The sequence below is a fragment of the Thamnophis elegans genome, chromosome 1, assembly GCF_009769535.1.
Source record: "Thamnophis elegans isolate rThaEle1 chromosome 1, rThaEle1.pri, whole genome shotgun sequence".
Classification (NCBI taxonomy): Eukaryota; Metazoa; Chordata; class Lepidosauria; order Squamata; family Colubridae; genus Thamnophis; species Thamnophis elegans.
In genome coordinates, this window is record NC_045541.1 from 126,232,743 (window position 1) to 126,255,212 (window position 22,470).

A 22,470-nucleotide genomic window follows, 5' to 3' on the forward strand; every position below is an offset into this window, starting at 1 on the left:
CACATACATACATACACATACATACATACACACATACACATACATACATACACATACATACATACATATGTTTGTATTACAGCATTAGCACTTCCATTTTTCATTTTGTTGTTAATAGCCTCCCAACAAAAATGTTTCGTTCACAATTGTAAACTGAGTTAATAAATCAAGCTATATCCATCTTTTCTATTCTGTATTCTCATATTACTGACCTCGGAAGGATGGAAGGCTGTCAACCTTGAGCCCCATCAGGATCTAATTCCAGGCTGTGGGCAGAGTTAGCCTGCAATACTGCATTCTAATTACTGTGCCACAGGGCTCCTGTTGTTAGTTTATAATCTTTATAATCTTGGTAAGATCACATTTGGATTATTGTAACCAGTTTTGGTCACCACGATATAAAAAAGATATTGAGACTCTAGAAAGAGTGCATAGAACAACAACAAGGATGATTAGGGAACTGGAGGCTAAAACATATAAGGTTTCCTGCCTAAGCAGAGGGTTGTACTGGAAGGTTCCTTCCAATTTAATTCTGTCATTCCATTAAGTTTTGAATGCATTGGGGGAACTAGTAAAATACTAACCAAAGACTTTTGTACGCTGCAAACATTTTAATGATTATTGTTGAGCATACACAATGAAAATCTTCTTTTTAAACTTCAAACTGCAACAAGTTAAATAAATGTTTTTAATATACAAAGAAAATACAACAAAGTAAAACTTGTTTTAAATGTGCCTTGCACCAGTAACCAGTGTCTTTTAAAAGCTTTATTGTTGAGTTACACGCGCACACGCACACACACACATGAACACACATTTGAGGATTTGGATCTTTATAGCGGGGTATTTAGAAATCAAAATATATTCCCACTTGAAATAATAATAAACGGTTGTGCATGATTATATGCAAATACCCTACCCCAACACTAGAATACTCCAAAAGTGCAGGCACCATTAAAGAAAGGAAAGAAAGCTTGAGATGCCCATTGACTAAGTTAAGGAAGCAGGTTTCTGACCATTTAGCTTCAAGCCAGGAAAAACAAGGATCAATGATGGAACTGTAGTGTACAGGGTATTAAATGGTAGACTTTACACAAATGCACTGTTATAAATCTTGACTCAGTAAACACTGGAAATCTGCAGATCTGCTCTTTGGAACAGTCAAACATTTGCTTCAGCTTCTGGTTGCACAAGCCCTTGGAAGCATCACACACTGTTCTTGCCTTTTTCTTGCTGGCTGTGTAATTCATTGGGATTTGTTTTGACATTAGCAGCTAACAAAATTATTCCATGTGTTTTCAAAGCCTCATGGATAGGGGAAAAAGGCAAGTCTCGTTTGAGTACAGCATGGAGATTGTATTTTCTGCACAACAACACAGGAGGCTTCACTAGGTATGAATGCAAAACCAGTTTGAGATATCCCATTTCAGAACTCAGTTCAGTTGAGATGAAAGCCTTTCTCCATGGTAGCAGCTAGGAGGCGTTCTCGCATAATCTCTTCAGAGGAATACTCAGGCAATTTAAGATAATGCACACAGGTATTCACAGATGGGTAACTTGCATCTGTAGCATCAACCTGTGAATAAATATCCATAATGTAATTTAAAAAGAGAACAGAGAATATACCATGCACTTCCATTTCAGTGTAAACATTTATCAACTTGGTAAGCATCAGATCCCTAATCAGCATTTCAGAAATTTGGGAATTATAGCCCCACATTTGGAAGGCATCCATTTGAAGAAGCTTTGTTTAGATTCCACTAGTTTTAGTTGTTGTTATTGTTGTTGTTGTTATTATTATTTCCCTTGCATAATGGCCAAATCACTATGAAAAAGTATCTGGCACAAGCCAGACAGAAGCAGATTTCTGAATGAGTTAACTCAAAGACAACTTCTTAGAAAAATACAACTAGACTCAGAACACACAGACAAGTTGTAAGATGTTCCTACCTTGCGTACAACAGTGAGACGAGGATGTAGGTTAGCCAATCCTCCTGGGGGAAGTGTTGAACAACCAGTTGTGAATTGGAGGAATGCTTTTCTTTCGTCTGAAGACATGCCACATAAAACTCTTACAAATCTCAGGAACCCAGGGCTAAAATAAAACACATCATCAAAGCAAATAGATAAATACTAAATTTAAAAACCAACTATATAGATCCATTAAAAAGAAGGATCAAGGACCCCAAAAACCACAGCTGAGTTCTGTAAGTAACTTGGCCTCATGCCAATTTTAAAGATGACAAGCAGCACCTTAAATTATATCCATAAGTCACTGAAAACCAATGTAGTTCACATAACTAGTGTTACAAAGGTGTTGTAACGTATTGTAAGGCTGCTTCCAAATTATATTATTAAAATTGTCTCTCCTTTTTATTTAATAATATATTAAACTTGTATGTCACCTGACTTCCAATGACTCTGAGTGGGTCTCAACAATCAAAGTAATTACAACAAAATCAACAAAAGACAACAAGTGTTATACACATATCACTTTCTTATGATAAAAGCATAATGTCATATGACCACATCACTTAGTAACAGCAATCCCAGTTTCTTTTGTTAAGTAAGGAACACAGGTCATTAAGTAATCTCCTCACAACTTCCTTCCAGCTTCAATTAAGTCAATAGGGAAGCTGGCAAGGAATTACAAATCCCGTACAGTTCGCAAACAGGCTGGTGTGTGGATAAGCGGCTGGACATGATGTGGTGCTAAAGCTGCTGGGCCCAGGGAACTGGGAGGATGTGTGGGAGTGGGTGCGATGCAAGGGCAGGCCGGCCAGAGTGGCTACTGCTGCTGGAGATGGGTACATAGATGGAAGCCACAGGCAGGCAGATGAATGTGCTCTGGAGTATGAGACTCTATAGTAGGTGCGGAAGGTGCTGTGGCCATGCAGGAGAAAAAGCTGCAGGAGTAATTTGTAGAACTGACTGGTGACCTTTGCTGGCTTCCCCAATGATTTTTTTTGTGAGGAACCGCAGGGCAAGTTGCAAAGGGTGATCATGTGATCCTCCAGAACACTGTCAGCACGCTAAGTGTGAGCTGGTTGCCAAAGGCCCAGATCACGGTCATGTGATTGCAGGGTTGCTGACCGCTAACAGCCTGACTTCAAGGATGGGTTGTAAGTATCACTCATTCAGCACCATCATAACTTCAAATGGTTGTAGAATGAGTGGTTGCTAACCAAGTACTTGAACATGCCCATCATTGATGGCACCGCTGTATGCTAGACCAGTTGAAGCTTCTGATTGATCTTTAAGGCCAGCACCATGTAGATCATATTGTAGTAGTAAAGTCACAAGGAGTCTAGAACACAAACAGTGGTCTGATTGAGATAAGGGTGCAAGTGATGTATCAGGTGCAAAGGTCTTGCTGGCAACAATTGACACCTGGTTTTCAAGCAGGAGCTGAAAGTTCAGAGAGGCTCCCAAATTTTGCACCAACCTTGAAGGGAGAAGTGCCACCCCTCAAAGTTCAAAGATGGAATATCCCAGATCTGAGTGGTCCAAATAAACACACTTGGTATTGAAAGAAAGGGGTTGGACATGTTTCCTCCCCATCTGGATGTATGTTGGGCTGAGAATGAATGATTGACTCAAAGCCACATTGCTGATTTTTATGCCTATGGGAGGATTAGAAGTCAAGGTCTCCTTGTTTCTAGTCCAACATCTTAACTACCACATCCAACTGTCTCTCTGATCTACAATAATTTTCAGAATATCAGAGTATTAATACTCAGTCCAACATAGAAAACTAAATATATCCAAGCCTGCTTTGGTTAACCACTGGGAAGATAGTATTGTGTTTAGAATTGACAGGTTCTATTTACTTGTTCTTACAAACTATTAGATTTCAACAACATTGGAAGATTTCCAAAAAAAACTACAACATTGGCAACATCTACTGAAAGCAAACAGACCTATAAAAATATGATATTTACTGCTTTCACATAGTGTCACAAGCAACTGAGAGATCAAGCACCACAAGGATATAAGCATTTGTATCAAAGGAGATGCTTATACAGCTTCCTAAAGCAGCCAGATGGGCATGAAATAAACCATGAGTAATAGGGCTCAAACTGCAGAGCTTTCCATCTATTTTGTGGGGAACTAACAAGCTGAAATGTATTCAAAGTAATATTGCAAACAAACAAACAAATCTCTACACAATTCACCTCATCAAATTTCATCCATATAGGTAAGACATGATCAAATGTCAACAACTTGCAGCAAAATATTGCAAGGCAACTTGCAGCAGCCCACAGGGAGACCTCTCAAAAGGGAAATTAATAAAGCATCTTTCATTGTAATGATAGAGTATAATATGAATGCTGTGCAACCTTTATTGCCATAACATAAATTCAAATGTGAGCTCTTAAGCATTCGAATCAAATTCCGATCTTCCTTCACCGGCACTCCAGGCATCTTTTTCTGTCACTTGATTTCCTAGATAAATTAAGGAGCCTCCTAGAATCAGCAAATAGGAGGAAGGATCAGGGAAATCCTGTTAAATGATTTGGCTGTCCATTAGTTTGATACAACTGTCTACCACAATGCTAGGAAAATTCCAAAGCACATACCAGAATTCATCTGGATCCATGATACCTGAGGCAAACTACCTTAATCAGTCTTCCCAGCATGCAGAGGTTCTTTACAATAAGCCACATCAGAGCACCAACCCCAAAGGACTCTGAGCAAGCCTATGGCTGACATGAATTTTTTTCCCCACTAGGGCATAGAGGATGGAATCTCCCGGCATCAACATCAAGCAGGATTCCAAACCAGACTGACAATAAGATCAGATTACTCTGGAAGAAACTCACTTGTATTGCGAGTTGAGTGGAATATGAACAGGATTCTTAACGGGTTCCTATATCGTATACTAACATTGCACTATCTCGGAAACAAGAACCCTGACACCACCATTTTTTCCTGGAGTGTTATTATCACTCCCACTGTCCTGCCATTGTTCTCACTAGCAGTGAAAGACCTGAAACTCGGGAGGTCAGATTTCTGATCAATTTAGAAAGCAAGAAACAGCTGAGCTGAAGCACCACTGGTAACACTTTCTTTGATATCTACAATGCAGAAGGGGGTTATTTGGATTGTCAAATCCAAAGATATCCTACAAGGGTAGGTCAACTTCTGTGAGCAGTTTCACATCTATCTCTCTTTATCACTTTATCACTAATATTTTGTCAGAATCTGCCTTTCTATAAAACTAAGACCATTGTTCCCCTATCTTTCAGTCTGGAATGAGAAAGGAGTTCATATCCTTCCAGGTATTTAAAAGGGTGCTACTATAGCTCGCTTATCTTTTCTCAAAGCTAAATATACCTACTTTCCTCAGTCTTTCCTAAGAGTCAGTTTCCAGCCTCTGAATAATCCTTGGTACTGTTCCTTGCACCTGTTACAGTTTGTCTGAATCTCTCTTATGATTTGGTATCTAGAACTAGACACAGTATTTAAGATTTGATCAAGGCCAATAAACTGTTTTGGATGTTATTTAATCAGCATTAATTTGTTAACAAAGCTCTGAATTTACTATAAATCACATATCTACAGATCATAATCCTGTAACATTATGGATTATAGGATTCACGTTTCTTTTATTACTACATTCCCCATTTTAAGGCACACGTTTTGTTTTTTCCTACCTAAAAATATTTGTAGTGTGTCAGTATTATTTTCAACTCATTTCTTTACCTAGCAGGTTTTCTATTTTGAGGGTCATTTATTTTAGCTCCCAATCAATAATTAAAGCAGTGAGAGGTCCTTGGTGCTTTCTAAACATGGGTTTGTTTGTTTTTTGCAGACGTTTCATTATCCTAACTAGGTTTGGATTTGGATTGGATTTTATTCAATTTGTAGGCTGCCCTATTCCCCGAAGGGACTCAGGGCGGCTGAACAAAAGCCAAGGGAGGGGAAATTACAAAAAGTGAGACAAAGACAAACAAACAATACAAACAGTTTAAAAGCACAACAGACACAGCAAATTCGAGTAGGGCTATCCCAGGCTTGCTGGGACAGCCAGATCTTCACGGCTGTCCAGAAGGCCTGAAGGGTGGAGAGGGTCCGAATCTCCACGGGGAGCTCATTCCAAAGGGCTGGGGCAGCCACAGAGAAGGCCCTCCTCCGAGTAGTCGCCAGCCGACATTGGCTGGCAGATGGAATACGGAGGAGGCCTAATCTGTGGGATCGAATGGGTCTGTGGGAGGTAATCGGCAGAAGGCGGTCTCTCAAGTACCCAGGTCCAATACCATGTAGGGCTATAAGTAATAACTAGCACCCTGAAGCGTATCTGGAGACCAATAGGTAGCCAGAGCAGCTCGCGGAGGATAGGTGTAATGTGGGTGTACCGGGGTGTACCCACAATTGCTCGCGCGGCTGCATTCTGGACCAGCTGGAGTCTCCGAACACTCTTCAAGGGCTGCTCCATGTAGGTAACATTATCAGTAAGGAACGGGGTTTGCTTTCAATTTATCTAGTGGCTTGCCCTGTCAGCATTGGTGGGAGTGGTCTTGGCAGCAGTTTGCTTGGGCTGTTTACTGTTCAGAATACCCCAATCAAGGAACTGCCAAAAGACTAACAGTAAACCCCATTCCTTACGAGCACTGATGATGTTACCTAGCTTGCCTCATGACCCATCTGCATGAAAACAACCAAGCTCAAAGGGCACCAAAGACCCTCATTTCAATCCTGAGCTACAAATATTCTCCTTTATCGTTAATTAAACAGTAATTAGTAATAATTTTACATAATGTACCTCCTTCCTAATTTCTTGAATTACTTTTGGGATTTGAAAGTATTTAAGACAAAATCTGTATATTCTTAAAATTCTCCAAGATCATTTCACATAGCAAATCAAATTAAAAGTCAGAGATTAAATCTTTGATAAATAGGATGCATTAAGTAAAGGAAAGCTTCTTAGGGCTCTGTCTATAGAAGGAAGTTTACGATGAAATTGTAAAAAAACCTTCAATCACGTGAAATAATGTGCACTGCTTAAAATAGTGTCTCTGTGTGTGTGTGTGTGTTTATAAATTTACTACTTATGAAAATGTAGGTATTTTGTGATGGGAAATTCCTTGTAAGATAAAAATACGAAAGTGTAATAAGTAAAATTTCACAGTTGTAATGGTTCTGGATTGATTCCTTTCTTCTTTTCCTCCTACAAACCATTATACTTTATGACAAAATCTTAAAATTAATAGAAATAATAAAATTATTTGATGAAGTACCTGTCTCGAGTGTAGCCAAGTTTAGGTTCTGTGTAGTTGATTATATCTTCAGCTGCCCAGGATGGTGACTGATTACCACAAAGAATCATCTGAACTTCTTCATGGCTAAAGGAACTTAGCTTTTCCATTGGAAAGACTCGATTGAAGCCGTCTTTATAGGGGGGAAAAAACAAGGCAAAAGTGAGCATGCTTGAAGAGGTTTATCAGAAAAAATAGTCTTGTTTCTTTTATTTTAATACTCTCCTTGTACAAGTATGTTGGCAAATAATCTCTCCCTCCCCCCCTCTCTTTTAAAAACCAGTATAGAACCCAATTCAGCAAAACTTTAGAAGACCTAGGAATGTTTTTAAAAGTTGTTTTTCTTAGTACACTAAGATAAGCTTCCTTATGAAAGCTGCCTTTGGTGAGATGAATGGCACAGAAGCTAAATAAATAAATATTATCATTTCATTACAGTTAACTTAGGATTTGACTCTCTATATGTTGAAGACTCCATATATCCTTAGTCACTGGTCATTCTACAATTACATGAGTCCGAAATCATCTGGTACTGTTCTGTCCCAAGCTTCTACAATATATAAGGATGCAGACTTGGCTGTCTGCCACAACTAAGGAAGGAGATAAGCAACCCTTTGGCTGGGAGCCCAGAAAGCTATCTCTATGAAACAAAGCTTGAACTCACGAAATTCTCTCAATTTTTCTCTACGACTGGATCAGTAAATTGTTGTTTCCTGCAAAATTCCCCTCCCGTCGCCCCACCTATAAGCTCTCCGGGAGGGGCCAATCAGTAGCCACCTGTTCCTATTTCTTTCTGTGACCCTTTTTTCAAAGCTGCTCCCTCCTCCTCGCAGCCCTACGCATACGTACGTCAGGGACAGCCTCCCTCTGTTCTTCCTCACTGCTCCCTGACTCAGGCGCCACTTGGTGGCCAACAGGCCTCTCTAGTCACTGCTCTGACTCTGAACACCCCACAGAGTCTTCCTCAGCCTCCAGGGCAGTCCCATAGTGTTCATCGCTGTCAGATTCCACCAACAGCTCAGCTGGCCACAGTTGGGCCACAACATGTACCCACTAATTTTAACTGAAAAGAATATCCTCTCACTAGTTTATTTAGAAATTCCAGCTAAGACTTAAAAGCAACACCTCCTTTCTTGCCCAGTTCCCCATATCCCTTTTAAGTAAGAGATTTATGTTCTTATTTGTCAGTAATAAACAATTACAAACCTCTGAAGGCATCCATTTGTTTCTGTATGCCAGTGTGCATGCAAAAGTCAAACATCATATCCACATATTCTTCTGCATTATCCATGGTTACCAACTATAATGAGATTGTCAATGAACAAAAGGAACTCATGTTACATTACAGAAGATTTTAAAGGAAATATTGGACTCTGCTAGAGTGCACATGTTTGTGAAATATGTGTAGTTTTTATAAATAGCTGTTCCGAGTACAGATTTTTAAAATATATTTAATAAAACCTCTAATTGGCAACAATCCTAAAGGATTCAAGGAAATCCTTGAATCATTGAAAACTTCAAAAAAATTAAATGTCATATTTATATAGCCAACCACTTTCTATGTTATGCTATACTGATGCCTCCCTGAATGCAGGACAAAGACATTAAATTGTCTTGTTTTAAACTAGCTTTCAAAAATACAAAAGAATTTGAACTACACAGGGAGAGATTTCCAGAATAAGAGGTACTATAGAGAAGGCCTGTTATTTCATCTATATCCCATATATCTTGAGGGGGTGGGGAATGCTCAAAATATTGACTCTCTAGATCAGGGCTGTCAAACTCCTGGCACATAGGCTGGATGCATCATGTGCTAGCCATGCCCCTGCCCGGTTGTGTCACGCCGCCGTGATGTGATTTTGACGCCCCTGCTCTAGATAACAGGAAGAGATGTTGATATTGCCCAACCAACTCTGGGCACCTCATGAAACAGAAAACATAAATAAATATAATAAACTAAACCAGTACATTTCAAAATAACTACAACATAATTACATGGTAATTTCTCCTTGTAATCCAAACAACACATCAGAAAATTTAATCAGAGGAATCTCATCTACTGTGGCCCAAGGCTTGAAGGAAGCCACCTGTTTATGTCTCATGATTAGGCCTAAATAGTCCCCGAAAAGCTTCCAGATACTTCTTCCTCTTGAATCTTCCAAGACTTCAACATTACAGCATTAAGGTTTTCCTCAAAAGTATTGATTTTTTCTTATATCTAGTGCTTACACCCTATTTGCCGCTAAAATGAGACAGGAAGAGTATGGGTCAAGCTTACAGATAATGGTGTTTTTCACATTAATACCCTAGCATTAACATCCCTAACAATTCCTCAGATTTCACATATTTCAAAGAATTTCATATTATAATACAAGATGTATTATAATATGGACAATGGACTATTCTGCACTTGAAATGGGTTCATTAAATTAAACTAAATTTAATAACTTAATTTAATTAATAGTTTAATTCAATAATTTTTGATCACTACTAAATTCCAATATTAAAATTATTTACTACCTCATCTTCTCCACCAGGCTTGAGATCCACTGCTGTAAAGCCATAAACTCTGGATGAAGGGCAAAACTGGAAATTAAGACTATAAAACAAAAACAACATTAGTATATTATAAATATTTTTTACAGTTAACTAAGTATCAGGAAGCATCACAGTATTTCCATGATAATAGTCACAGCAATATGGATTCATAAATAATATCACATTCATTCTTACATACAATTGTAAGAATAAAACTTTATCTCTGGTGAAACAGATCAAAAATCTATCTAACCCAATATTCTGATTCTCAGTCAGTATCTTCAAGAAATTCCAAAGAAGGCTGAAAATTGTATTGTCTCATTATTTCTTCTGAGATGAATAGAGACCCAGAAGTTCTGAACTAGAAAATACACCTGCTGTTTATGATTAAAGTTCTTTATAAGATTTAAACTAGATAATTCTCTAAAAAATCCATGTCTTTTGTCAATTGATTTTATCAACTAATTGTAATTGAATACATTTTTGTTCATCCTGAACCTCATGTTACTTTGGTTGAATAACCTAATACCGAATGAAAAATAATATATACTGTTTCCCTGAAAATAAGACAGGGTCTTATATTCTTTTTACATACAAAATATGGCTTGGGCCTTAATATAAAGGGAGGGTTTATTGTTTTGGGGTTGCCAGGTGGCTGCTCTCTTGCGAGCGGACTCCCAAAGAGCCGGGCACAGCCTCATGGGCAAATGGCTGTGTTGCGCTGTCACAGCAGCGCAACACAGCAGCCATGAAGCGACCACACTCATGAGCAGCCACCCGACAAATCCCCTTTTCAGCCGGGCACAGCACTATTCACTGACCTAGGGGTATCGCCAAGCCACGTGAGCATCTGTTCGCTGCTGCTTGGCTCCAGTGGCTTGGCGCCTTCAAAATGGCAGTGAATGGTGCTCTGCACGGCCGGAGAGGGGGGTTGCGCAAGCGGCTGTTCGGCTCTCGCTCTCTCGCCTCCCAACCTCATGATGCCCTGGCCCAGCTCTCTCCGCAGAGCCAGGGGACCTCTGCTGCCACGTGGCTTTTTCTGCAACTTCCAAACAGAGTCTTCTGGCAGTGGCCGCTCTGGGCGTATGCTCTATGGTTGTGGGCCAGCTGCTGGTAGAATGTACAACCATAGACTGTATGCCCAGAGCGGTCACTGCCGGAAGACTCGGTTTGGAAGCTGCAGAAAAAGCCACGCGGCAGCGAAGGTCCCCTGGCTCTGCGGAGAGAGCTGGGAGGCACGCGAGCGAATGCGCAACCCCCCCTCTCCAGCTGTGCAGGGGGCTTATTTGCGGGGGAGGACTTATATTTTTGCCCACCAGAAAAATGTGGGATGGCCTTATTATGAGGATATGTCGTAATTTCGGGGAAACACGGTACATGAACAGAAAGACGTTTAAATAAAAAATCTACACACTTCAATACAATCAAGTTGTTTAGAAAACATGTAGTTTACACAATTTTTAAAGTAGGTATGCTAATTCCTTTAACCAAACTTTACAAAAACAAGCTGAGAAGAAAAATCCCCTTACCCTAAATCTTCTATACTAAGTGGAGGTCCAGAACCTGATGGATTCTTCATCACAAGTTCTTGAAGTTTAGTATTTTTTTCATCTTCTGAAAGGCCTTTGTTGCTTAATATTTGACGTCTCTTAATTGCAAGATCCTTCATTTCCTTTAAAAATCTTGCTCTGTGAGGGTTTACCAGTTCAAAATCTTCCCATGTTAGGATTCCATTAAACCATGCTGGAGGCTTAGGTTTTGGTGGGTCAAGAATAAATTCAGATTTGGAATCCTCTTCAAAACTTCCTACTGACAGGGAATCATGTCCCTCCTCTGTAGAGGCTTCTGATTGACTTTCAGTGCAGTGCAAGTCTCTGTCACCCCGTGATTCATAAATCAGTTTACTCATATTGCTTTTAATATCACCCATGCACATGAGTTTAAAAAAAGGTTTAGAAATTGGCAGGTCTACAAGTCTATTATCCTGGATACATTTAGCTAAGAAAATCCCAAGAAAATGGAACAGTTTCGTGATTCTTTCAAGTTCATCACTATCCTGTGGGAACGGTGCTGTAAAGAGCCCACAAGATCGCTGTACATAGTATCCTGGAGGTTTCAATCCGCCGCCGATATCAACCTTTTTTTTAAAAAAAAAGGCAAAGAAGAAAAGTGTTATTGAAGTTACATAGTACCACACCTTTTATTTGTATTTATTCTGAAAAGAAAATCTACCTGTCGTGATTCATCATCTGGAAAATCATCATCACAGAGCCAAGCTCCCAATTCTGTTCTCTGGAATTCTGCTGCTACCAATGCATAAAACTCCAACGTAGGCCCTAATCCTGTTCCTTCCTCTCCTAAAAACTCCACCTGAAAATCGGTAAAAGAAAAGCTTTAAGTACCTCCAAGGGAAACGTTACCGATCTTACAAAACACAAATGAAGTAAAGCAGTGGAGATGAAAGAACAGTGTGAGGATGCATTTAGTTTTGCCCTTCTATAGATGACCTTTGTTTCACTTGCAGAAAAGACAGAGAATCAATAGAGACTTCCAGTGAATGAAAATGGGAGACTAAATTATTTTTGTTTCTTATGCATTATGCACAGAGTACATGGGAGGCTGCAAAATAAAACTACCTTTCCCCTTCCTCCAGAAAGGGAGACCGGTGGATACACAGATTGATTGCCTTGTTAATTTTTATTTTACTGCTTTTTAAGAGGGATATATTTTACCTCCAAAACTGACTTTCTATCTGCATGAATCTGCATAACATTTTCTGCCCATTCCATCAAAGATTCACCACGTGGAACTTTGACTCTTTCGTGTTTAAGGCGCCCAACTCTGAATTCTCCTGGATCATCTCTTCGTACAGTACTTGTAGTTCGTGTTCGCTCAACAGTTGCCTCACGTCGATTCTGTAGCCACACAATTGCTCTGGTAAGAAAAAGAAATGCATTAGTTTAGTTTAAAATGCTAAGCATCTCTTTCATCACTTTCTGTAAAATATTGAAAGTTCTTGATATTATGAATGTTAAGATTATTCGTCCCTAACATAACAAACTAATGCTTATAATATTCATGTTTTAAAAAACCTGTTATACACTAGAATAATAACTAAAAAATCAAATAATTTTGAGCAAGGTTCTCACCTTGATGCTCCAAATGCTGTGCATGTGAAATATAGTTGTCGAGTTTCAAATGGGATTAAGAAAGGACACTTGCTAGTTATCTGTTCACACCAGTCTGGTAAAGCTCCACTTGCTAATGCTAATGGTTCCTGCGATTTAATAATTAAGATGTGAAAACAGGTAAGTCAGACAGGTAAAATGCAGAGATATAAAGCTATTTGTACATTCCAGCTTGTCCTTTCCACACTCAGCTTCAAACATGATGTGTTAGCAGAGCTCTCATAAATTAACATAAATGCTATATAAAAATTAATTTTCTTACATAGCAATCTTATCTTCAGGGGTGGCAACCTCCAAGAAAATGAAATCCTTGGCAAACAGAAATCTGGAGCAAGAGGCATGTTAAGTATTTTTCACTTCTCTGGCTTAGGAGGTGGGGTTGTTTAACAAAATCTCCCTAAAACTGGGATTAGCTACAATTCTTGGATAGGTCAGCTACGTTTGGGACTGCAGCTCGGAGAGTTCTAGATTGTGCAGGTTTCTTCTAACACACTGAAACAATTATCCCACCTGTGCAGTCTGTCTCTCTTGATCACAATCCCACCACAATGACATACAGCAACAGAGATTTCCTAGCATCTGAGATCAAAAATTTCTGATGGCCTTGAACTAGAACAGGGGTGCCAAACTGCCAGCCTGCAGGCCAGATGTGTCATCTGCAGGCCACATCCACCCCTGCTCTGTAAAGGCAAAGAAGTCATGATACATCACATGACACAGCGAGTTTGACATCTGTGAACTAGAAGATCCCCTCCTACCAAATCTCACAGAGTAATAAAGCTTACTCGCTACTTGCTCAGATAGGTTCTTCCACTTTAATAAGCCATTTAATGATATTAAAGGAAGAATATGTTTACTATTTAAATGCAAATTTAATCTGAATTTTTAAAATGGATATCTCGGTAATTTCCATCCAAATAAGCTTAGCACTCAAGTGTGAGAGTATGTCAAGTGAATTGTGTAATTGGATACATTAGTTTTATTTGACGTTGAATATCTCCTTGGCCCCCAGATAGATAGCCTCTCTTTTCCATTTGATTTGTGAAATGAATACCAATTAGATATATATGATGAATAGATCATATATAAAAGGCATATTCGTAGAATTAATTTTTCATCAAAATATTTTAAATTTCTGAACCATCTAAAAGAGCATACAACTGAAAATCTTAAAATAATTTTTCAATAATACATCACCTCAATCTGTTGAAGAATTTTTGTAGTAATTTTTTTGCTTGTGAATTCATCTGGTGGAAAATTAAACTGGAGCTCTTCATCTTCTGAAATAATAACATAATTTTTTTATTTCATCTTTTCTTAATAGAGAATTTTAGGGGGGAAATATTTAGTGGCCATTTCCTACTAACCTTCTTGTAAAGTTCGAGGAGAAAAAGGGTCACTTGCAACAATGTAGAGAATACGGAGCAACTGCAGAACATCCTCTACTCCACAGGAATTCTGTCCATTACCAGCTTTGGCTTGAGGCTGTTCTTTAATTGAACTAAGAATGTCTGAATTTTGAAGCGTGGAAATAGCTCCCTGATTCAAATTAGATTTTGATCCATGCTCACAAAAATCCTGCATGAATTACCAGAAGAAAAATAAATACAAATTGAGTTTGTAATAGAACTTGACCCGTTACAACAGCCCATCCCACTTAATCAAGTGGGGAAGGTATGTTTGTGGACCCTATCAGTTATATAGAATTTCAAATGCTGGGATCCAGGAAGGGAGTTTTCTCTGCTGTTACACCCCCCCACCCCCTTTATTTTGGAACATTTTCCCTCCTCCCAGAGGTGAGGCAGGCTCCCAAATTCCTGGCCTTTCAGAAATGTCTAAAGACCTGTCTCTGCCACCTGGCATGGGTTTCTCAGAGGAGCATGCAAGCTGTGGGGCTGTTTAGCACTCTGATATTGAATTTTAACTATCCTTGCCTCTAGTTTTTAGGTTTTTAATATTTGATATTTGAACTCCATCCACAGTTCCTCTATAAGGAAGATGGGCAGTTTCTAAATTTGATAAATAAAAATAAATTAAAAAAAATTAAAAACAAAAAATAAGAAAAGTAATTCAAGCTGGAGCTTAGATTTAGGCATTATGTTAAAGATATCATTACTGGACAAATTCAGAAGTATACAAAAAAAACCTGCAACTTGTAAAAGCTAACTATGACAACAGCATTTAATGACACCTAATCAAGAAACAATGTTAGTCTTCATATCAAATCTATCTCACAAGACCAAAACCACACATTTCCAAATTAATACTTTTAGATGCAGATATATACCTTGTAAGCAGCTATGAGTTGGGAACAATTTCTGTTTTTCCTAATGCTTTTATTAGTGCCAGTTAATTTCCAGTGACGCAGAAAAGCTGAATCCGCATTCTTCTGCAGGTAGGTTATCAAATCATTCTTTGGTAAGTCATCAGTGCCAAGGTACTGCTCCACATGCTCTATTGACCAGCAACCCTACAACAGGAATCACCTAATGTTGGCCTTTCCTGATTGTAAGCTTGAAAGATTTAAATTTATGCTTCACTAGGAACATGCATTTATGAAATAACTCACAACTTATGTAACAAAATTAATTTAGCATAGCTTTCAAGCTGTTTAGGTGCAAAAACTGCAAACATTTAAAGATTAAGATTGTTCTCACCATTTTCTCACTGTCTTTTTCTTTATCAGAATCCTTCATTTCTTTGTATACAATTCTAAACATAAAAAAGATCAGAGTTATTTATATAGTTTCAACTAGATTTTCCTTGCCAAAGAACTTATTTCTAAATTATAAATTGTCCCACAGGACTGAAGCTCTCCAGATATTTTGGACTTCCAGATAAACCCTGGACAATATGGCTATAAACTATGTATGATATAATGCAAAATATGTAGTCTAAACTGCTTGCCATTGTATATAATCATGGATACTGAAGCATCATTAAATTTGATAGAAAAGGACTATTAGAATAATCAAAGAAATAAAACAATTTTTATGAAGTTATGTTTAGTTTAGAAAAAAAGTGGAGGAGAGCACCATACATGTATATAAATTTATACACAGTATAGAAAAGTGAAGAGAAAAGTGCTTTTCTTTCCTTTTCTTTTTCATAATAATATAATGTTAAATAATCTTCAGATGACAAGTTTGCAAAATATCTCAAATTTAACCAAGAATTTGATGCACCTGATTGCATAACAGCTGTTTCAAAAGCAAAGCAGATTGTTTTGAACTTAAGATACTGCCCCAAAAATCAAGAAAGGGCATCACATGCTCAAAGGAGGTCTGTGGAATTCAAGATGAAGAGTTCTATACTCAAAACAGTGTACTCAAATATGAAATGGCCCAAATTTCAATTGTTTTGAAACATTTCTATATTTGAAAATTTTATCCAGCACAGAATGTCAGAGCAACCAATATAAGTCTTCATTCCACAAATGAATTACTCTTGAACCTTATCTTTAAATTTTAAAAAAGCTGATTAGTTTTGGTGCATTTAAAATATTTTACCTAATTCTTCAATCCACATCTACTTATCACAGTAAAGATAAAAGCTATGAAAACAATAAAGAATTAATGACCCCAAAGACTGACACAGTATTGTTAATATTGAAATATTTCAAGATATTGTTTCTGCCATGTATTAACAATTGTTTAATAGAATATCCCTACATCTGTTTATTCAGAAATATATGTGTTTGCTGTAGTTTACTATCAAAGAAGCAGATATAAATTTAGATTGTTTTACAATTATGAACATGTTCTTGAATTCTTACGTATATGTTGGTTCCCATATTCGCCTAAGTTTATCTGATTTCACATTGCCATTGCAGGAAAGCTGTAGTAATTTTTGTACATAGTAAAATATAGTTGACCGGAAATTTGTTAAGGGTAGCTCAACTTCACGAGTTGTACCGAGTCCTGTAACTTTCAAGATAAGTGCTAAACGTGGTGATGGCATACATTCAACTTCTTCTAGGAGTTCCGAATGAGGTGTTCCTGCAACCAATGAATTGATGAAAAATTAGTAATAATTTACTATTTTCTGAGGCACCTGCAAACTCAAGTAAATTTGAACTGCTGCAATTTTTGTGTACAACAAAGTTAAAGGTGCAAGTAATAAAGGCAATGGGGCTGTTAAGGCTGAATTTAAGGAATGAACCCACAGCCTTACAATTGTAGCGGCCTTCCAGAAAACAAACACTGGTAGAGGGGCAACAATAAACATGAGCAGTACCGTATTTTTCAGAGTATAAGATGCACCAGAGTATAAGATGCACCGGAATATAAGACGCACCAAGGTTTTGAAGAGGCATTTTTTTTAAAAAAGTAGGTAGCTAGAGGGATAGACAGGGAGAGAAAGAGAGATAAATACAGTAGGTAGGTAGGGAGAGAGAGAGAGGAGTTAGCTAGGTAGGTAGATTAAGGGATCGAGAGAGAGAAAGAGAAAGAGAGAGAGAAAGAGAGAGCGAGAGCATGTAGGTAGGTAAGGTAGGTAGGTAGAGGGATAGAGAGAGAAATAGAAAGAGATAGACAAATACAGTAAATAGGTAGGGAGAGAGAGAGAGTAGGTAAGTTGGTAGGTAGAGGGATAGAGAGAGAGAGAAAAATAGAGAAAGAAATACAGTAGGAAGGTAGGGAGAGAGAGTGAGTGTAGGTAGGTAGAGGGATAGAGAGAGAGAAATAGAGAGAGAGATACAGTAGATAGGTAGGGAGAGAGAGAGTAGTTAGGTAGGTAGATAAAGGGATAGAGAGAGAGAGAGAAATAGAGAGAGAGAAAAAATACAGTAGGTAGTTAGAGAGAGTGTGTGTGTATAGGTAGGTAGGTAGGTAGGTAGAGGGATAGAGAGAGAGAAAAAATAGAGATAGAGAGAAATACAGTAGATAGGTAGGTGTTTCTGCTGGAACTGCACTTGATCAATGCAATTCTCATCAATCAGTTAAAGAGCTTTCCAAAAGGGGAGAAAAAGTTTTTGCCCTCTGCAAACCTCCCAAAAACAGCCTGTTTTTCATGAAAACAGGCCCATTTTTTTTCAAAAAAGGCATGAATAGTCTTGGGGAGGCTTGCAGAGTGCTCGGGGGGAGGGGGTTAAAAAGGAGAAAACACAGCCTATTTTTCATGAAAACGGGCCCGTTTTTTGTAAAAAAAAAATGTATGCATAGACTTATGGAGACTTATAGAGTGCTGCTGCGGGGAGGGGGGGGGCAAAAACGGCCTTTTTTTTGCTCATTTCTGCACTCCCCAGCCACCAGGAGCGCTCTAAAAGACTCCATAAGGGTATGCACGGCCATTTTGGTGAAGGGGCGGGGCTTCGGGAAGCAAAAAATACTGTATTTGGTGTATAAGACGCACCCAGATTTTCAGTCTCTTTTTTGAGGAAAGAGATTCCGTCTTAGACTCCGAAAAATATGGTAAGTTCTAAAGATTGGTAAAGGCACACTGGAGCTATTATAGTTTTACACTATAATCTTCTTAAAATGCCATTAGCAATTTGCATAGTGTGTAGATATAGAAACATAGTGTCTGTAAAAAAATCTCCAACTGAGTGAGAAAAAATGCTCAAAGAGTATCACAAGATTATTTTAGAGTTCACTGTTTCCTTCTAGTTCTGTCTCCCTCAGAAACAGTTTTTGTGGGATCTAGGGGGTAGCAGCACAAAGTATTACCTAGTGTCCTTCTGCATTGCTTTACACTCTATCACATATTTTTGTTATATTACATCTTGCATAACTTTACTGTCAACTATAGGGTACCAACTATAGTGTACAAAAGCTTAAACATTTTTAAAAAAATCATCTTTACTTCTCAGTTCCCCAGCCTTTTTAAAATCTTGCAAGTTTCAAGATTTAAATGTACACCATTTTAAAATAAATTGCCAAAAACACGAGGAACAGTTAAAAAGTAATAAAGAACACTACCACTCTTATGCAGTTCTACTGCTTTTTTAAACCAGTTACTTCTGGCTTAAATTACCCATTGGGGGATATTTTTCAAAATTAAAATTAACTTTTGCACAAAACTGTCTGCTGCTCAAAAATTAAATCAAATCAAAACCAAATATTTATTATTGTCATAAACCAGCATAAATTATTCAGAAAGCCTGTTTTGTCTGTGAAGAGATAACTTTGCCTGGAAAATTAATTCAACAATGCTAAGAAATATAAGATGGGATAAACAGTATACAAAAGGTAAAGGTTCCCCTCGCACATATGTGCTAGTTGTTCTTGACTCTAGGGGGCGATGCTCATCTCTGTTTCAAGCCGAAGAGCCAACGCTGTCTAAAGACGTCTCCGTGGTCATGTGGCTTTCAGGCATCCCTGAAGCCTCCGGAGGGCTTAAACCGACCCTACGAGCAAACCGGAAATCCGTTCCAAACTTCCGGTTTGCCCATAGGGCTGGTTTTTTGTGCTCTGGAGGCTTCAGGGAAGCTCCTGAAGCCTCTGGAGGGCCTCCGTGGGGGGGGGGGAGGAGGCTCTTTTCGCCCTCCCCAGGCTCCTATAAAGCTTCCAGAGCCTGGGGAGGGCGAAAAATGGCTTTAAAAAAGGCTGAAATGAGCTGCTCAGTGTGGCCAGTGCGAAACTAGGGCGTGTGCCCTGACAAATGGCTCCGCATGCCACCTGTGGCACGCGTGCCATAGGTTTGCCATCCTGGATATACAGTGACTTAAATAATTACTTTTAAAATGTAAGAAAGAGAAAAACCTATAAATTTATTAAAGTACAAGTAATTTTTTTATAGATTATTTATCCCATTCCATTCCTTCAAATTCTATTCCTTTAAGTCCCACAATTAGCCTCTTCTCAATATTCCTGGTTTTCAATTCCTTCCACTGAAAAAGGTGTGAATACCTAGTTTTATTCCAACATGAAGGTAGCATGGGAGATTTGTTGGTATAACACTGTTTTTTTCTCTCCTTATCCAATAATTGGCTTCAGGGACAAAGATTTTATATATAATATTTTATATTTATATCCATATCTATCATCTTAATGTGTTTTATAATATATGAATTATCGTAGTAATACATGTCTAATAATGTTGTGACATAAACCATGGAAGTTGGCTCAAACATTCCACTAAACCCAAACCAAACAATTCCATTGTTGTGACTCAAAAAAACCCTCCCCCCTTCCGCAAATCAGATGTTTTCCTCCTCTGATATGCTATTCACACAATGTGACTTTCCCACATTTTAAAAACTGCTCTCATATGTACCTGGGGGAGGAATTTCTAAATCAGTTGTTTGCTGCACATTAGTACGGCCAGGTCTTGGATCAAAGGTAGGTACTAGAGCAGAAAATTGGCGTTTTAACACATAGTCATCATCCCATGTTCTTCTACGTCCTCCTTTTGTTTCATACTCTTCTTCTTCCTATTCAAAACATTACGGTATGGAAGTAATTGAAAATATGTAGGACTAATTGAAAATATCCGTTTGATTTAAAGCATACATAAACATAAAAACTGTGGGGAAAAGGGAAGGTTTAAGCCCAAATTCAACAAATAAATCATTTGTACTTTGTAATTCATCAACAGGCTAAAAAATAAAGCAAACACGTACAGTATTAGGTTTGTATAAGCTGCTCAAATTTTGCTACAATTATAAATCTCTCTTAAATTCAAGACCTGGAATAAATGGAGAGAGAATAGAACTGTTGAAGCATATACACTGTACCATTACTTCTTCATATTCCTGATCTTCCTGATTGTCATCTTCATTTTCATCATCTTCCTCATCTGGCTCTGGCAGATCTTCATCATCATCTAATTCAGCCAATAGAGTGCTAGCCCGACAACTATCAAGGAAATCTACACAGAAAAACATAGATAACCATAAGGTAGTCTCTCAAAAGAAAGATAACAAAGGTGATAGATGAACTGATTTGATAAATTCAAAGCAGGAACAGGAAAAAGAAGCTCACTTAGCATGATGTTCAAGAAAACAGGAGTGAAACCTATTTAAGAAATGATGACAAATTAGGGCAACATTCAGCTGAAAAAGGAAAAAGGATTTCAGAAAATAACCTGAAAAAGAATGGAAAACTATTTGTAATAAATAAAAAACACAAACCGATCTAATTTTTAATCTTAATGTTAAATGAAAAAAAATAGAAATATGCTGTTTTTTCCATGTATGATAAGGATGAGATTTTATACCTATTATTTCCTCCATACACTTTTGAAAACTTCACAATAGCAATAAAACAATGACTCATAAAAGACACATTTCCACTTCTTGTCTTCAGAAAGTGTAATAAAAACCCTGAAGAATCATCTTTGTAATTATTTTTAGACTTTTGTAATTATTTACAATTCTAACAAATGATTGGTACCTTGCTATAGCAATTTGAACAATATATTATATTCAAAATTATTGCCTAAATAAAACAACACATTAATTTTCTATGCCTGATCTCATTTCCCATACAATTATTGCTGCAATATAACAACTATTTTGCTAAGCAATTGGAACTCAACAGACTCAACTGAAGCTGCAAGTTGAGGACTACCTACCATGTTTTCCCCAAAATAAGACAGGGTCTTATTTTCTTTTGCCCCACGAAATATGGCCTTGGGCTTACAGGGGGAGGACTTATTGTTTTGGGGTTGCCGGGCAGCTACTCCCTTGTGAGCAGGCTCCCGAAGAGCTGGGCACAGCCAAGGCACATGGTGCTCTGCCCGCTCCCAAGCTCCTGTGGCTTGGCACATTTATGATAACCCCTAGGTCAGTGGATGGAGCTCTGCCCGGCTGGAGAAGAGGGTTGTGCGCGCGCCTGTTCTGCCCCCAGCAAGCATGCCAGACAGAGAGTCTTCCAGCAGCCAGCCCACAACCATAGAATGCACTCCTAGAGCGGCCGCTGCTAGAAGACTCGGTAGCCAAGTTTTGGAGTTTGGAAGCCGGAGAAGAAGTTATGCTCGGAGTGCCGCGTCAGGGAGAGCTGGGCCAGAGCATGGTGAGGCTGGGAGGCATGCTTAATGGGGGCGGAACAGGCACTCGCGCAACCCCTCTCTCCAGCCAGGCAGAGCTCCATGCATTGACCTAGGGGGTATCCCTAATGTGCCAAGCCATGGGATCTGGGGGGCGGGCAGAGGGCCACATGGCTTGGCGCCTTAGGGATACCCCCTAGGTAAGTGAATGGCACTCTGCCCGGCTGGAGAGAAGGTCTGCGAGATGGCTGCGCATGACCGTGGTCACCTCATGGCTGCTTCGCCCCTGAAGCTGTGCCTGGCTCTTCGGGAGCCCACTAACAAGGGAGCAGCCACCTGGCAACTCACCCCTCTGGCCAGGCAGAATGCCACTCCCCAACCTAGTGGTATCCTGAAGGCGCCAAGCAACATGAGCATCTTTCCGCCTGCCCCAGCTCCCGCGGCTTGGTGCCTTCAGGATACTGCTAGGTCAGTGAGCGAAGGGGGGTTTGTCCAGGGGGCTTATTTTCGGAGGTGGGCTTATATTTTTGCCCATGCGAAAAATGTGGCAAGACGTT

At 38.8% G+C, this 22,470-nt stretch overlaps 1 protein-coding gene across 7 annotated transcripts in view; it reads right to left on the bottom strand.

Moving 5' to 3' along the window:
• Positions 1 to 674: 674 nt before the first annotated feature.
• HECTD1 (HECT domain E3 ubiquitin protein ligase 1) overlaps positions 675 to 22,470 on the bottom strand; it is a 76,095-nt gene continuing 54,299 nt past the window's right edge. For 6 of the 7 annotated variants that reach the window (XM_032230446.1, XM_032230429.1, XM_032230463.1 and 3 more), the window contains 16 exons: positions 20,661 to 20,794; positions 20,201 to 20,357; positions 16,761 to 16,983; positions 15,643 to 15,697; positions 15,273 to 15,455; positions 14,353 to 14,563; positions 14,183 to 14,265; positions 12,947 to 13,074; positions 12,530 to 12,731; positions 12,030 to 12,167; positions 11,327 to 11,934; positions 9,780 to 9,858; positions 8,466 to 8,559; positions 7,242 to 7,392; positions 1,951 to 2,095; positions 675 to 1,576 (listed from right to left, as the gene is read on the bottom strand). In XM_032230446.1, the coding sequence (XP_032086337.1) occupies positions 1,439 to 1,576; positions 1,951 to 2,095; positions 7,242 to 7,392; positions 8,466 to 8,559; positions 9,780 to 9,858; positions 11,327 to 11,934; positions 12,030 to 12,167; positions 12,530 to 12,731; positions 12,947 to 13,074; positions 14,183 to 14,265; positions 14,353 to 14,563; positions 15,273 to 15,455; positions 15,643 to 15,697; positions 16,761 to 16,983; positions 20,201 to 20,357; positions 20,661 to 20,794 (2,729 nt within the window). In that variant the 3' untranslated portion in view covers positions 675 to 1,438. The remainder of the gene's footprint in view (positions 1,577 to 1,950; positions 2,096 to 7,241; positions 7,393 to 8,465; positions 8,560 to 9,779; positions 9,859 to 11,326; positions 11,935 to 12,029; positions 12,168 to 12,529; positions 12,732 to 12,946; positions 13,075 to 14,182; positions 14,266 to 14,352; positions 14,564 to 15,272; positions 15,456 to 15,642; positions 15,698 to 16,760; positions 16,984 to 20,200; positions 20,358 to 20,660; positions 20,795 to 22,470) is intronic. The other variant, XM_032230454.1, reaches the window with a different exon arrangement.